Here is a 16,045-nt window from a genome sequence, read left to right as displayed (position 1 = left end):
AAATGATCACCATGATTAGTTTAGTTCACATTCGGCACCATATATAATTACAATTTTTTTTTGTGATGAAGACTTGAAGATCTACTCTCTCGGCTTCTTTCAGATATACAGCACAGTATCATTAACTATAATAGCCACGCTATACATCACATCCCCAGGACTTCATTTGCAACTAGAAGTTTGTACCTCGTGACCACCTTACCCATTTCACTCGCCCTGTACAACCTCTCCCTGGCAACCACCAATCTGTTCTCCGTATCTGTGAGTTTGGCTTTCATTTGTTTGTTTTTGATTTCATATATAAGTTTATAGGCCTTTTGAAAACCTTAGGGGCATTAATATCTTGTCCATTTCAGGTTTTTAGAAGGCAGGGAATTACTGTGTCAAGATTTTTAATGGTGGGTCTACACAACGATTTGTCATATTCGTAAGTGCTCAGACAGCCACAGACTCCCCCCCTCAGATGGTAGGAGTGACCACATGGTGAATCAGACACTCACTGCCTTTTCCTTTCCGTCTGCTGCTAAGATCTGAGACATAAAGAAAGGAGACAGGGAGATATAAAGAAGAAAGCCCAGGCTCTGGGCCCTGTGAGCAGGAATCCAGATATCCACTCTGCCAGGTAAGTGTTTGGTGGCCCAGGTTATCACTTAACCACTTACCTTTTTGGAGCTCTTATTTATTTTTTTATTTACTCATTCATTTATTCAACAAGTGCTTTTGGAGTATACAGTATGTTCTGGGCTACCCTCTGGGTATTTGGAATGTATGAGGGAACAAAACAGACATACCTGTGCCCCGTGGAGGTTACATTCTAATGGAGGGGGAGAGACTCTGAGAAATAAATATGATGCATATGCAATCAGTGTTTACATACGGGAGATCAAGCTCCAACTCTGACCAGTTGCTGTGATAACAAGTGACAGTCTGGGTGTACTGCGTGGACTAGAGCAGGCACTTAATAAATTGTTGCGATTATTATTTTCTTAATTGCTCCCAGATTTCTTAAATCCTTTCAACACCATGTGTGGTTTGCACCTACATATTTATTCATTCAACAAACAACTATTGAGCTGCTGTTATATGCTAGAATCTGTAGGAGATACCAGGGATACAAGCAAATAATATAAAAAAAATGGTCTCTGCCCTTGAGGACTCTGCAGTAGGCTCCACGGTGCACTAGATGAGGACCCTTGAGAGCACAGAGGCAGGAGTGACCTTGAAATCTTGTGTTTCTATGAATCAACACAGCCCCCTTCTCTGATGATGTCTTTTTTAACTCACGCATCCCAGCTATGGCTGGCGATTCTAGGAATGCTATGAACCAGGATATGGAGATTGGGGTCACTCCCAGGGACCCGAAGAAGATCCCCAAACAGGCCCGCGATTACATCCCCATTGCCACCGACCGTACTCGCCTGCTAACAGAAGGTAAGAAGCCCCGCCAGCGCTACATGGAAAAGAGTGGCAAGTGCAACGTCCACCATGGCAACGTCCAAGAAACCTACCGATACCTGAGCGATCTCTTCACCACCCTTGTGGACCTCAAATGGCGCTTCAACCTGCTTGTCTTCACCATGGTCTATACCATCACTTGGCTGTTCTTCGGTTTCATTTGGTGGCTGATCGCTTACATTCGGGGTGATCTGGACCATGTTGGTGACCAAGAGTGGATTCCTTGTGTTGAAAACCTCAGTGGCTTTGTGTCTGCCTTCCTGTTCTCCATTGAGACAGAGACCACCATCGGGTATGGCTTTCGGGTGATCACAGAGAAGTGTCCGGAGGGGATCATACTTCTCTTGGTCCAGGCCATCCTCGGCTCCATCGTCAATGCCTTCATGGTGGGGTGCATGTTTGTCAAGATCAGTCAGCCAAAGAAGAGAGCAGAGACCCTCATGTTTTCCAACAATGCGGTCATCTCCATGAGGGACGAGAAACTCTGCCTCATGTTCCGGGTGGGTGACCTTCGTAACTCCCACATTGTGGAGGCCTCCATTCGTGCCAAGCTCATCAAGTCCCGGCAGACCAAAGAAGGAGAGTTCATCCCCCTGAACCAGACGGACATCAACGTGGGCTTCGACACTGGTGATGACCGTCTCTTCCTGGTGTCTCCACTCATCATCTCCCATGAGATCAACGAGAAGAGCCCTTTCTGGGAGATGTCCCGGGCCCAGCTGGATCAGGAGGAGTTTGAAGTCGTGGTCATTCTAGAAGGGATGGTGGAGGCAACAGGTAAGACACTTTATCTTCCTTGGCCACAGGACCCTCCCATGTGCTGGGAACCTAGGCCACCAGGGCTAGAAGACGGCAATTGGTGCCTGAGAATCCTGGGATTCTCAGCCGGCCCAATCTCTAACTGTGATCTGAAGGGTGTTGTCATTCAATCAAGATGCAGTGATAACAACAGCTAATGTTTACTGAACGCTCTAACTTCTGGACATACTTCTAAACTTTAAACATATGGTATTGCACTTAATGCCTTCCCAACCCCTGTAAGATGATGTTCCTTAGGTTACAGAAAAAGAAACAGAGGCACAGACAGGCAAGTTATCAGTCTAGTTTCGTCCAAGAGCAAGTCATAGAGCCGGGATGCCTGGGAAGGCAGGGGACCTCAAAGCTGGCCTTTGTTTTCAACAGGCTATCTTGCTCCACCACATCCCGGGGCATGTGTTTACCCAAAAAGAGTCCTGTGATCAGGTGACTTGGAGAAATACAGTGAAACAGAGTGCACAGGCTTCTTCACAGTAGGACTTTGTGGTGTCTCTACATGCCATGAATCACTCTGTGATTTCCCAAACATAAAGCTTCCCGAAGTCACAGAATCCTCTTTTTGAAGAGGTGTCTATACCCCAGACCTGTGAGGGCAGCTCTTCTGGCTGCCTCCCTCCCCCCGCCTCCGCCCCCCGCAGGAAGGCTGTCCCTGAGCTTTCCTGTGGAAGGCTGGCTGAGTGAACAGAGGACGAGCCGAAACCAGTCCATCTGCATCCACATAGGCCCAAGCAAGATGCCCTCTTCGTGGCCAGCCCGGCACCTCCCTCCTCAGCTGCCAACTCTCACGGGCACCCGGCAGCCAGGAACTTCCAACATTCCTCAAGGCCAAGGCCTCGGTGCAGGGCTCCAGGGAGCCCGAGGCCAGCGGAGCACAAGACCCCGGTCCCACCACTCCTGCCTGAACTCCTGGGGAGAGGAGCCCTCCCGCAGATCCCTGCACCCTGCTTCTTACTGCCTTTCTTCCTCTTTCCCTCTCTTCTTGTCACCCGGTAGACTGAGCACTTGTAGAAAACTCACTCAGGCTCAGAATGATACGCATTTTTCCTGCAGGAAACTGCAGGAAACTGGAGGAACTTTGGAGGAACACTGGAGACCACGCCAATCCCATTTAACAGACGTAGATGCTGCATCACCCAGCACTTCATGCAGATGGTGTTTGATTCAGGTCTTTCACTTATGAATCTTAAGTGTTGAAATTTCAGGGGCCAGTCACAAAGATGGCCAAACAAGCCTTCCTTACCTTTCGGGAAGCTGGTTGCTGTGCGGGAAACTCAGATGGAGCATCCACACACCTTCTCATGTGGCCGGAGCCCGTGGGACCTGGCTGGGGGTGCGAATAGGCTCCGGGGACTGGCACGGAGGGGGCTGCTCGGCCATCTGCTGGGAGCTGGAGCCTGGCCAGGCAGCATATGGTGGCAGCCGAGGGAGCCCCTGGGGCCAAGGACAGCCAGGATGCAGGAAGCCTGCAGCAGAGCTGGGGGCTCACAGGTCATGCTGCCCTTGGTGCTGGGCTCGGGAGCAGAACACTGGCTGAGTTTCTGGGGGAAGAGCACCACTCTGAGGCCACAAAGGAGGGGTCAGGTCAGAGATGTGGGGACAAACAGGAGAGTTGTGCCTTACAGTCCCCCCGTGCCTTTACTGCCACCTACCATGGAGGGATCAGGTGGTGACCCAGCTGAACTGGTCCTTCCCCTGAGTATCCTTCAATGTCAGTGGTCCCCAGATGACCTGCCCTGTCTAGTTGACCTCCTCTCTTCCCATGAGTGCAGGGGGCCCCCGGAAGACAAGGGAAGGAGAACCCCCACCCACATCTGTTCTCATCTCGGCGACTGTGGTGGCTTGATGGCCACATTACAGAGCAGAGCATGCGCTGTTGATTCAGGCCGAGTTTGGACAGGCACAGCCCTGCCATAGCCTGCCTGTGTGTGTCTGGGCAAGTTGCTTAACTCGTCACCAAAATGAGCATAATACAACTCATGGGGTCGTTGGGGAGATTGGACGATTCGATGGAGTATCATACGTAAAGCACAGTGCCTGGCACCCATAGGGGCTTCTTTCCTTCCCAAATGCATGGGAAGATGAGTGCCAGGGACATAGGTAGGGTCTCTCGATACAGGGGGTCCACTGCTACATCCCAAGGGGTAAAACAAATCAGGAAAGCCTCCAGGAGATGTGTCCTACAGGTTACCGTGGGGTCCTGTCCCGCTGTCTTTCCTGAGGCCCCCAAGCCTGTAGACACCTGGTCGGGGTCTAGGCTGCTCAATGCCCAGCTCGGGGCCTCTGCTGAGACGTGACTGGGGAGGACTGCAGGGAAAGGCCTGGCCCAGGCCAGACCCAGGGAGAGGAGAGCAGGCTGCAAGCCCACAGTGTGGGGGGCACCTCGGGGGTGCCCAGCACCGGAGCACAAATGGGTGGGAAGCAGCCTTGCACTCGGGTCTGGTGTGCACGAGGCCCCTGCCAGAGAAAGCCCATCCTGGGAAGCTGGAGCCAGCTTCTCCTTCGTTCCCGAGAGCACACGCCAGTACCTTCCTTGGCCAGAAGATTAAATATCAGCAAGCTGGTTTCCTGTGACCCCAAGCACAGAGGCTTCTTCATCCATAAACAAAGCTGCCTTCCTCCCTGGAGAGAAAGCAACACCTAAAAATAACATAGGCAAGCGAGGGCTGAGGAGACAGGGAATGGAGGCTTTGGAGCATGCTGCAATCAAGGAGCCAAGGGGTGTGTGTGTGTGCGAGAGAGAGAGAGAGAGAGAGAGAGAGAGAGGCTTCTGCCCATATGTGTCTACCCCAAACAATCCCTGCGTGCCCTACAAGATGGTCAGCTTCTTTACATTCACTCCATCTGAATTTCTTTTTTTTTAATTTTTTTTATTTTAAACTTTTTTTTTAAGATTTTGTTTATTTATTTGAGAGGGCGAGAATGAGAGAGAGAGCACCCAAGAGGGGGAAGGGGCAGAGGGAGAAGCAGACTCCCTGATGAGCGGGGAGCCCGAAGCGGGACTCGATCTTGGGACTCCAGGATCATGACCTGAGCCGAAGGCAGCCGCTCAACCAACTGAGCCACCCAGGCACCCTAATTTATCTTTGTTCAAACCCTTTTCCTGCCTCTTTTGTGTCTCAATCTTTGAGACCTTAATGCTCTTCTCAGGAACCACGTCCCTGGCTCTAGCTATTCCAGAATTACCCACTCCAGTCTCTAGGAACCTACCCCAGAATCTCACATGTTAGTTTCTAACGTTCTGCCTCTAGCACACCTTGAACTCCTCCAGGGCAAGGACTGTCTTATTCAGCTCTACACCTCCGGGGTGCTTAGCCCAAGCAGAGGTACAACAAATGCTGGCTGGCTGGCTGATGGATGGATGGGTGGATGATGGATGGCTAGCGGTGGCCACACCTAATCCCTGTGCCCTCTGTCCCCACAGGCATGACTTGCCAAGCACGGAGCTCCTACATGGATACCGAGGTGCTCTGGGGCCACCGATTCACACCAGTCCTCACGTTGGAAAAGGGTTTCTACGAGGTGGACTACAACACCTTCCATGACACGTACGAGACCAACACGCCCAGCTGCTGTGCCAAGGAGCTGGCAGAAATGCAGCGGGAAGGCCGGCTCCTCCAGTACCTCCCGAGCCCGCCCCTGCCGGGGGGCTGTGCTGAAACAGAGGCCGAGCAAGAGGGAGAGGACGAGCCTGAGGGGCTGCGTGAGTCCCGGGAGAACAGGGGCTCCGTGTGAGGACTGTACTTGCCCCCCAACCTCCCCTCCCTGGCCTCTGAGCACAGCACCTGCTGCAGAGCCAGGGGGAGGAGGGGTGAAGGAGCTGAGTGCGCTGTTGGGGGGCCCAGGAGCCATCCAGGCTCTGTGGGGAGGAACAGTATATCCCTTCCTGGAATCTCCCAGCTCAGGCCTCCCTGAGCAGGTGGCCCCGCGCCTGGGCGCCTGAGGCAGCCCTGCCTCTCCGCTCCCAGCTTCCATCAGTGCGGCTCAGGGCCAGGCTGGGATGGGGTTCCCCACAGTGAGAGTTACAGGGCAGCCTCTGTCTCTGCACACACGTCCCACTGGCCGGGGTCACCTCCCTGCTTGGGTCTCACAGACCGACCAGCAGCTCCCCTCAGGGGCTGACACCTGGAGAGGGCTGTCCCCCACCCCATTCCTACCACCCCGAGGCTTGCTGTGGGTTCCGCGTGGAGAGATTCTGCCCACCTGGAAGCGCCACCCCTGGTCCCAGGGTGAGCTCGCAGACCTCATGTGTCAAGGTCCACGCGAGTCAGGCGGGCAGTCCCTGTCAGCTCCCAGCCCAGTGTCCACTGCCTGAGAGCCATGGAGGACGGGGCCCTAATGGTCTCTTATCATCTGTGAAGCATGTGCGTCTTCCCTGCTGTATTCTGCGCGTCGCACGTAGCCTACCAGATAACCGATCTCCTCACAGTGACCCTCAGAAGGTGGCTTGGGCCACAGTGCACCCCTGCGCACATGGAGAGCTGTCGTCAGCTGCGTCCTCGCCATTCCCGACCGCACGGTGGCCCGCTGCTCCCACCCAACGGAGAACCTAGCAGCCCGTTCTTTTCTGGTACTTTTGGCCCCAGAATCTCAAAGTACTGATAACCTTCACTGTAGCTCTCTTCCACCGCCTCAGCCTGGGGTGTGATCCATGGAGAAAGCTGGGGTTCCGAAAGCAAGATGAGCCAGTCAGAACTGAAACCAGGAGGGGGAAGGAAAACAGAGGGGCAAGGAATTAAATGTTTAAAATAAGCATCCCCACCAATCACTGCAGAGATATTCTGACTCGGGCTCAGCGCCCCTATCCGGGGGGAGGTGGATGGGAGGCACAGAGAGGGGGCTCCCCCCCCCACCTGGGGTGACCTGGCCTTCAGGCCCAGCTGAGAAGAAGCCCCTGGGCCTCCTCCCCACAGACTGGGCCGGGAGAGTCCACATGAGGCCTCAGAAGGGGGAAGGGGTGGAAACGGGTGAGGGCAATCTGTGGGGGAATCGGGGAGCCGGTGAGCCTCAAGAGAGAAAAGAGAAGAGAGCAGAGAAGAGCCTTAAAGAGGACAACTTGCAAGGGCTTTTCTTTTAAGGTCTGGAGGCCCAGCAAGAGGACAAGCGGACAGGGTGCATTGTCATGTCAATGAGGCACGTCTGGTATGTGTTGAGGCCAACGGGCTCCTGATTAGCTGACCTAGATCTGGAGAGAGGTCGCAAATGTTTCCTGGCCACAGAATTATGGAGCCACAGAATTATGAGTTTCACAGCTCTCAGCTTGCCTTTGATAATGGAAGCATTTACCTGCTTGCTCCGAGGCACCTTCCCTGGGAGTGAGCACAGCACCTGAGTGAGGCAGAGGTTAAGGCGGAGCAAAGGGGATGGCTTTGGGATCTCAGGCCCACGTCACCTCAGGCTGGGTGTTCTAGGTCCAGAGGCTGGTGAGAAGAGGAGACAGGCAGCCTGAGATGGGAAGCTACCTCTCGTGGGGCTGCCATACGCAGAGGAAGGGGATCCTTGTGCTTGGGCCTGTGGATTTGGAGAGGAGGCTCAGGGACACAGGGAGCAAGCGGGGCCCTTCCTTCCCCGGGCATGGGGCTGAATCCTGATTCCAGGCGTTTTTCTGTGGGGAAGTAGGTCCGGAGGGAATAGAGAATGCACTGGAATCCTGCCCCCATGGAAAAAGGAAGCAGGCAGCCTTGAGCACCCTGGTGGGGAACTACACGCTATCAGGAATCTAGGGATGCCTTGGGGGATGGGAGGACCTACAGCTGCAACTCTCAGTGGGGGGTCAGCACTCACCCTGGGCCTGGCGGACCTGTGGCTTGCACAGCAGGACGATTTCCTCACCCCCACCCCCACCCCCCAGCCAGATCTAAACCCGGCCTTAGTCAAAACCCATCAGTGCTTCTCAGTGAGGCAGGTAAGTAAGGATGGGGACAGCAAGCCACTCCTCAGTTCTCAAACTCTGCGGCAGCCTCCATGAACCCGGGCCCTATCATGTCCCCGCCAACTATAGAAGCCGAGAAGCAGATGAGATCAGTACATCCCAGCTCCCTGAGAGGTCAGAGCCCACAGCACTGCGATTAGTCATATTAGCTGCTTTCTCTCATGAAAATTCAAATGCAGGAAGACTGCCTTTCATATCCCAAGGAAATCCTTCTTCATGTCCAGTTGATACAACTGAAGTTAGAAACATCCTTCAGATAGTTTTCTGGAAGTTCTTGTGTAAACACGCACTCACTAAGTGTAAAGTCCGATGAGGGCCAGAATTTCCGTCCATCCCACACCAGTCATATGTGGGTCATAGCCCTGAGCTACAGAACTCTGAGCCCACGCATCACTTGTGATGGGTCACAGAGCTGAGCTAAGCCAGTCTATAAGGTGAGCCCACTGGTAACTCCCATGGGCTTTCAGCATCTCCCAAATCCCAAAGCAGGATCTCACAGGTCAGTCCCTGAAAGCGTTGGAAGCTAACTTCCTGTCTTAGCTTCCAAGACCTCCCTCTCTGAAATCATCGCCTATAAGGGAGGAGTCCCCGAGAACTCAGAAGAAGGTAAGCTCCCCGTGAGTCTGACACGCGATAGTGGTTGACAGTATCGCCCAGGACCTTGTTTCCAGACCAGGTAGAATGGGTGTTGCCTGGGACCGCCGCCTTCAGAGGCCACCTTTGGGCAACCAGAACCCACATCCTGTCATTTCCTTCTGCTGCTTTAAGATCCTGGCCTGAGCCGTTGACCTTGCTGGAGGAGGAAAAAGCCCGTGTCTCTCTGGGGAGAACCCCCCTTGCTCACCGCCTGCAACAACTGGGCACCTTCTTTCACAGTCCTTACCCCAGGCCCTGCTTTGCAGTCTGCCTCCACCATGTGTCCCACGTGAGGGCCATAGCAACTTGAAATTTTTGTACTGAAATTGCCGAAAACAAAAACACACACAAAAAAGTTGCCGTTTGTGTCCTAAGATGCCCTGAGCACAGATCTGCACATATGCCCTTTCCGGAGCACCTACTATGTGCCCAGCAGTGGGTTAGGCACCTCACCTGGATGACTGCACTTAATTCTCAAATGCTACAGAGAAGCTCTTAGTAACCCCTTGTTACCAATGAGAGAAGTGAGGTGCAGAGAGGTTAATTCGTTTGCTCAAGGCCACAGATGATAATAGGCAGGGCCTGTGAGCCAAGTGGCTCCCAAGCAAATACAGAGAGGCCATCAGCGTGCATAGCACCCACCTCCAGGACATCTCCTAAGCTGGGGCAGGAGTAAGGAGAGCCCCACCTCTTCAGATCACCAATTTCTGGGCTGTGCTGTGGAGCTTCAACTTCCATCCACCAGCAATCTTCTGTGGCAGGATAATTGGGAACACCTTTTTCTGATGCCTAGCGAATTAATGAGCTGTGAAAAGAAATAGATGGGGAATTACTGCTTTCTGGAAAAAGCCACTTATTCTGCTTGGCTTGTTTTTTTTGCTAACGACATCTCCTTAAACTGCTATGTCAAATCTCTTTCTCCCTGTGTAAGATTTGTCAGTCTTCTTATTAAAGAGAACATCCTTGCACTGCTAAAAAAAAAAAAAAAAAAAAAAAAAAAAAATTCATCCAATAAAGTGGACTTGATCTTACAGAACACTCTCTCCCATTTTAAGTAGATGGCCACAGGGTTTCCCATTCAAAGTCACTGCCAGTTGAAGCAAACTTGTCCTTCTTGTTCTCATTAGTCTAAAAAGGCAACCTCAGTATCCAAAGTAGATTGGAGGTGAGAGTGTGGGCACAGGTTGGGAGGAGACTGGATTGAGGAGAGCGGGACCTGGGGTGAGGGCTCAGCCTGCAGGCAAAGTGAAGAGCTAGCAACATAAGCAGCGTGGGTTCTCAGATCATTCATTCCCTCTCTCCAAATCATTTTCACACACACGTGAGTGTTAAATATTCAGAATCTCCATTGCCTCAGTAATGAGTAACTTTTACAAGATCCACCGTAGGGAGCCCCAGGACTGGCAGTCTGCATTCATGGCACTAATTGGCAAAATGTTCGCTCTTGCTGAACAACGGGGCACAGGCAGAGGAAGCTGTGATATTTAACATCAGCACAGGGCTTCAGGATTTTTCAAGTTAAGACCAAAAGTTTCTGTTGGTAGCCATACAGGGTTTACGATTGATTGGCTTCTCTTCCACTCTAGCCAACGCAATGAGAATAGAACAGTCCAGATTTTCAAAGGAGGTTGACTGATGCTCCCTCCTTCAAACCATTCTGAAAGGATAAAACAACTTGCCAGGGTTGTTCCCCATCTAATAATTCCCCATCTTATTCATATAGAACCAGGAACAATATTTTAACTCGCAAAGGGCCATGTGGCCCTGGCATGCGTGGGAGCGTTTCCCGTGTCTGGCTCAGAGGCGGCCCATGGTAACCAGGTCTGTCTGGGGCCACTCAGGCTGCTATAACAAAAATACCATAGGCTGTCTGGCTTAAATAACAAGCACACATTTCTCACAGTTCTGGAGTCTGGGAAGTCCAAGATCAAGGCTCTGGCAGACTGGGTGTCTGGTGAGGGCCCGTTTTCTGGTTCACAGATGTCTGGTCCCCTTCACAGGCCCACCTCCTGAGAGCATCATATTAGGGGTTAGGATTCCAACACATGAATTTGGTAGGGACACAAGCATTCAGTCTATAAGGCATAAGCAGATTAGTGCATGTGACCAAGGCCAAAGGGGGTGCAGGGCCTCCAAATTAGCCTTGGGCCCAAGTCCCTGGTAATATGGTGGGGGAGCTACCTTCCTGGTGGTGAGGGAAATAGAAACCATACGCAAGGGTCAGGAAGCTCTGGGAATGGCTGGCTGTCTGCCTTCGGGAATGCCTTTTGGCCAGGGACTACACTACAAATACTGTGCAGGATCAGAAAGGAGACATGACGTCCAGGGCCAAGAAATGGATCCCTCAAGGGGCACTTTGCCAGTCAAGCCTAGATGTCAATTTGGGGAAGAACTATACACACATTGCTAGTAAAGGAGCAAAAACCTAAATGTTACCCTCGGAAAACCCAACCTGGCCCAGAAGGCCCAGTCTTTGCTTGTGCTAGGCAGACGACCCGCATGAGGCACACAGCCTGGCCATCCCTTTAGGCCCTGCTAGATGCCAGCCATAAGGCATGTTGACTACTTTATGGCAAATAAATGTCTAGGGAGGAGTTTCGGAAACAGAAACACTGCTTTTTCTCTAAGAGACTATTTACTTTTACTCAGAAGCTGCTACTAAAATAACCTCAACTTTCTCAGTTGAGGCAAAAATCCCAAATCACAGGGGAGGAATTAATGAGAATTTGAGTGCATTAACATATGCTTTGAGCTTCCTTCTCTACCAAGTGGCAATAGCGTAGGTGGAAAAATCTAGGGCTGAGTGGGGTGAGGCTGCTGGTAGTAAGAAAGTAGGTGACACGTACGCACATTTAGGATCCCTTTGTGCACACACTGAATGTCATTGCCACGTTCCAGATCGCCTCTGAAATGAACACCCTCATGGGAGCAACTGCAGTCAGCCCTGCGGGATTTGAACACCTGCGTGGTAACTGCTTTCTCTCCTAACCCGAAGAAGTGTTCAGCCACAGTCATTCAGGAATTCACCCCCCACCTGTTCCCCTCACGGCGAGGTGGGGGGGGTGGCTGTTGGAGGACAGACATGAAAGAGGGGAAGGGTGTTAGCGGGACCCAGACCGCTCCCTGATGGATAGAGGCGTGGGTGTCCAATGCACCCCCCACCCTCCTTCTTCTTCAGATCAAGCTCCAGGCTAGAATTCTGCCCTGTGCACGCACCCCATCTTCAGGGGCCCTCACAGTCTTTCCTTATAGAAGGAGAAAGTCCTGGGGAGGGGGGATCCGTTCCTCTTTATATGTGTCCCAGAATCCCAGTGTTGCCCCAATGGCAGGAGAACCTGGACCTTACCCCTGACCACATCTTCCCTCCAGGCTCGGGGGAGAGCTGTTAGGCATTTCAGCAGCTCTCTCGTGGCAGAACCCACAGGCCGACTCCACACGATGTCCAGAGGCTCTCTCCCTTTCCATTGCCTCAATTTTCCTACACGTTCCTTCATTCAACAAAAAGTTATTGAGCACCTTCTATGTGCCATAAGCAGGAGGCATGGGCCCTGTGGACTCAGCAGCAACCAAGCCGGACAGGATCCTCTTCCCCATGGAATCTGCTGTCTGGTGGCGAGCGCAGAGAGAGACAGGAAAGGACACAAACGAATGAGAGAGTTAGTCTGCACTAAGGGCGGTGAAGGAAAGAGCTACAGAGGTCAGGGACAGCGCAGGTGCACCTGAGGAAGGACGCTGGACCTGCCTCCGAGGAGATGCCCTGGAGCTGAGACTTGGATATGAGGAGGAATGAACTCATCAGGCAAAGTGGTGGGAGAGTCTGATTCTGGGCAGAGGGAAGAGCAGGTGTGTGAGTCCTGAGCTAGAAGAAGCTGGGAACGAAGGCTGGAGGTGCTGCAGCATGGGGCGGGGTGGAGGGAGGGGAACAGGGCTCAGACATGCCCAACTGGGAGATATGGCTGTGAGTGTGGGCTGTATTCCAAGTACAGTGGAAAGCAACGGAAAGGGTTTCGTCAGAGGGGCAACCGACGGGACACGGTTCTATTTCGAGATGGTGTGGGCTCAGATGTGCGGTCCTGTCATTCCCCAGGGGGTCACAGTTTATCAGCCACAGTGGGAGGCTTTCTGAGCAGCTCGGTCTGGCTGCCCTCAAAAGCCACAGCTGACTCTAAATACTCTATAAATATTTCCAAGTTGTAAACTCGGTACTATTTCTGAGCCATTCTGAACAAATTCATTCCAGGTACTATTGCCCATCCCTTGGGCGTCAGATACCGATCGGATTGTGTGAGGATCCTTTAAGGGCCGCAAACCACACCCATGTCCACCTGTTGCGTTTCCCCCTGCGCCTGCCCAGCAGCATCACGGAGCCACCTACGCGGGTTGCCAAGCTGCGTGCAGCTACTTAGGAATATCCAGAAGCTTTCCTGCTGTATAGCGTTGACCTTGACAGCTCATTCCACATTCATTTGCAAGTAGATAGCAGGCTCTTTGCATTGCAACACTTCCAGGCAGCATGTGAAAGAGAAAACTGGTCTCTTCAAAGGCTTTAAAGTTTTCACTTTAAAAAGGAAATTTCATTCTGTAACGCACTACTCATGTGTATGACAACGTGTATAACATCTTGAAAATTGGGACTGCTTTGTGTGACACCAAAGAAATCTAGCTCTCATGCCACTTCTCCTCCCTTTCCCCTTCATGACCCCTCTTCCTAGCTTCGATCATGGGCACTCTGACTTCCCTGCTCCCCTCCTACCTTCCACTGCTGGAGCCTCATTGCTAGAGAAATGTCCACTCCGCAGGCTTCTCCAAGGATATTAGCCCCCAGCCAGGTTAAACCTACCATTTCCTTCCTCCTCTGCATATGAAAATAAGGTTGTTTTAAAAATACAACCAAAACAAAACAAACAAAAACCTTTTCTGGTAGAAAGGTCCAGGAGAAGGGATTTTACAGAAGAATTAGGTTGTCCCCAGAAATCTCTCTAGGCCATCCTTCCAGGCCAGATTTAACTTGCAATCATTCATTCACTTAGCACATTTCAACATGCACCTTCTGTGCTCTGAGCATCCTACCAGGAGCTGGGGAAACAGAATTGAAGAAGACGTGGCCCCTGCCCATTGGGAGCCCGCAGCCAAGTGTGATGAGGGTTTCAGATTGATGGCTCTGACTTGTCTCATTGACCAACTGTCTTAATCTGTTTCATAGACACAGACAAATGCCAATGTTGTTGGTTACTAGAGGACCAGGTAAAAATACATGAATATTTTCATGAAAAATTATTGAAAGAAAAGACTTAAAATGCAGGTTTTGTCTGTAAAATCAATGATTTGCTAGGGTGCCCAGGTGGCTCAGCCGGTTAAGCATCCAACTCTTGACTTTGGCAGAGGTTGTGATCTCAGGGTTGTGAGATCGAGCCCCACGTTGGGCTCCAAGCTCAGTGCAGAGTCTACTTGGGACTCTCTCTCTCTCTCTCTCTCCCTCTGCCCCTGCTCGTGTGCACACGATCTCTCTCACGTGCGCGCAAATAAATAAATCTTTAAAAAATAAAAGTAAAATAAAATCAATGATTTGACATCAAATCAGCGTTCATGATTTATGCACTTAAAATGCACTATTAAAAGACAATGACAATTCCAGGCAAAACCTTCGGATCCTCCACTGTCAACTCATGTTCATACTCCGCAGTTTAATCTATGGAGAACTGGTCAACCAGCAAACCTCCCTCCTGTGGACTATCAGCCATTTTACCCTCTGTGATGTGTGGGGTTCACAGCATGCAGAGAACAAGTCTGAGTATTGTGAGGATTTTTACTGAGTTCCTCCTGGCTAAAACATAGGCATGGATTGCACCCCTTGTTACATTGTGAACACAGTTCCCAGGATATTTTTCATGCTCCAACTAAGAAAAACAAAACAAAACAAAACAAAACAAAGGAATCACAACCGTTCATCATGAACCTGGGGAAAGGCTGCCTGTCCTGATTCAGCTGCGGTGTTCTGCCTGTCCCCCACAGCCCTCACTTGCCCATATCACTGCAGATGGCCAGAGGGAGGCAGCATTTCCCAACTGGAAACTTGGTCCGCAGACGGAAGCCCTGCAGAAGCAGCAGTTCCGGCCTCCCATTTGAATATATAAATCTGGAGTTCAGAGGCCCAGAACAGGAAAAGCTCTGAGTTTGAGTGTCATCAGCGGATAAGTGGGAAGTAGAGCTGAGTCTGCAGATGAGATCGCCCTTGAAGGAAAGAGCACAGAAAGAGAAGCAGGTCCTTGAGCAGACTGAGCAGAGAAAGAGCATGGAAAAAGAATGATCCTTAAGGAACTCCTTCATTTAATAGGCAGGCTGGAGAAGAGGGGTATATAAAGGAACTGGAGAAGGAATTCATGATGCCCCCTTGCCTTCCAGCACTCTGAGGGATGGTAATTCAGGGAGACCCTCCCAGAGCCGTACCCAACTACTGCTCCTAGAGCCTCTGGGATTCTGAGGAGATGCTGAACGAGGAGTCCGAGGAAGAGTCATGAGGTGAAAACAGCAAGATCACGCAGCATGAGGCAACACTCATTCACCCACCTGGACCAGAGTGCATCCTTCAAGGTCCCTCCTGCACTGGGCTGCTTGCTCCCAGGAACCCCAGCCCCAGAATGGCCAAACAAGAGGACCTATCCTTGAACAAGAGGATTCTCGGGGGTTCACTCTAATACCTTCTTCTCTTTCTTCTGAATATGGCTTATTTTTCTGGCCACATGATCTAGATGGCTCTGAATTGCTCTCCTCATTAGTTCTTTTGACTTTGTAGCTTTGCAATTTCTTTTGGCTTCCACTGCCCATCTAAATGCTTTATCTCCATTTTTGAAGCATTCTTTTAAGCTTGATGTCATCTTGTTGGTTTCTATTGGGATGTCTGACATGTAGCTAGCTTAAAAGAGTGAATTTCCATATTCTCCTCACAGATTTGCATTTTCACATCAATTGGAGGAAAGACGGTTGACTCCTATGATATAGCTGGTGGGCAGAAAGGTGTATGGAATGAAGCTACTGGCTTCTTTTCAATATGAGATCCCAGGGAGGAAAACTTAAGAAATTACCCATGGGTGGAAAATTTCATCAATAGTTAATAGAGTTGATTCCCACATTACTGCCCCTCACTCCACCCCAGCCCCATTTAATTGTGCCTAGAATAGCATATTCTGGAAGATAATCCAGAAGCAGCTG

General features: G+C 51.2%; 1 protein-coding gene across 1 annotated transcript; it reads left to right on the top strand.

Moving 5' to 3' along the window:
- The first annotated feature begins 1,295 nt into the window (after positions 1–1,295).
- KCNJ5 (potassium inwardly rectifying channel subfamily J member 5) lies at positions 1,296–6,003 on the top strand. The gene is made up of 2 exons (XM_028120841.2): positions 1,296–2,232; positions 5,693–6,003. Exons 1-2 carry the CDS (start codon positions 1,296–1,298, stop codon positions 6,001–6,003), a joined length of 1,248 nt encoding a protein of 415 aa, XP_027976642.1.
- Positions 6,004–16,045: the final 10,042 nt, after the last annotated feature.

This window comes from Eumetopias jubatus, unplaced genomic scaffold (genome assembly GCF_037043125.1).
Source record: "Eumetopias jubatus isolate StellerSeaLion01/CBP00866 unplaced genomic scaffold, mEumJub1_p1.0 scaffold_13, whole genome shotgun sequence".
Taxonomy (NCBI): Eukaryota; Metazoa; Chordata; class Mammalia; order Carnivora; family Otariidae; genus Eumetopias; species Eumetopias jubatus.
The sequence above is the reverse complement of the archived record's forward strand: the minus strand, read 5'-3'. Positions and strand labels throughout refer to the sequence as shown.

Excerpts from the sequence above, each read along its gene's own strand:
- KCNJ5 (XM_028120841.2), top strand. The coding sequence starts at position 1,296 with ATGGCTGGCGATTCTAGGAATGCTATGAACCAGGATATGGAGATTGGG. Across the intron at positions 2,233-5,692 it reads AGGGATGGTGGAGGCAACAG|GCATGACTTGCCAAGCACGG; the intron begins GTAAGACACTTT and ends CTGTCCCCACAG.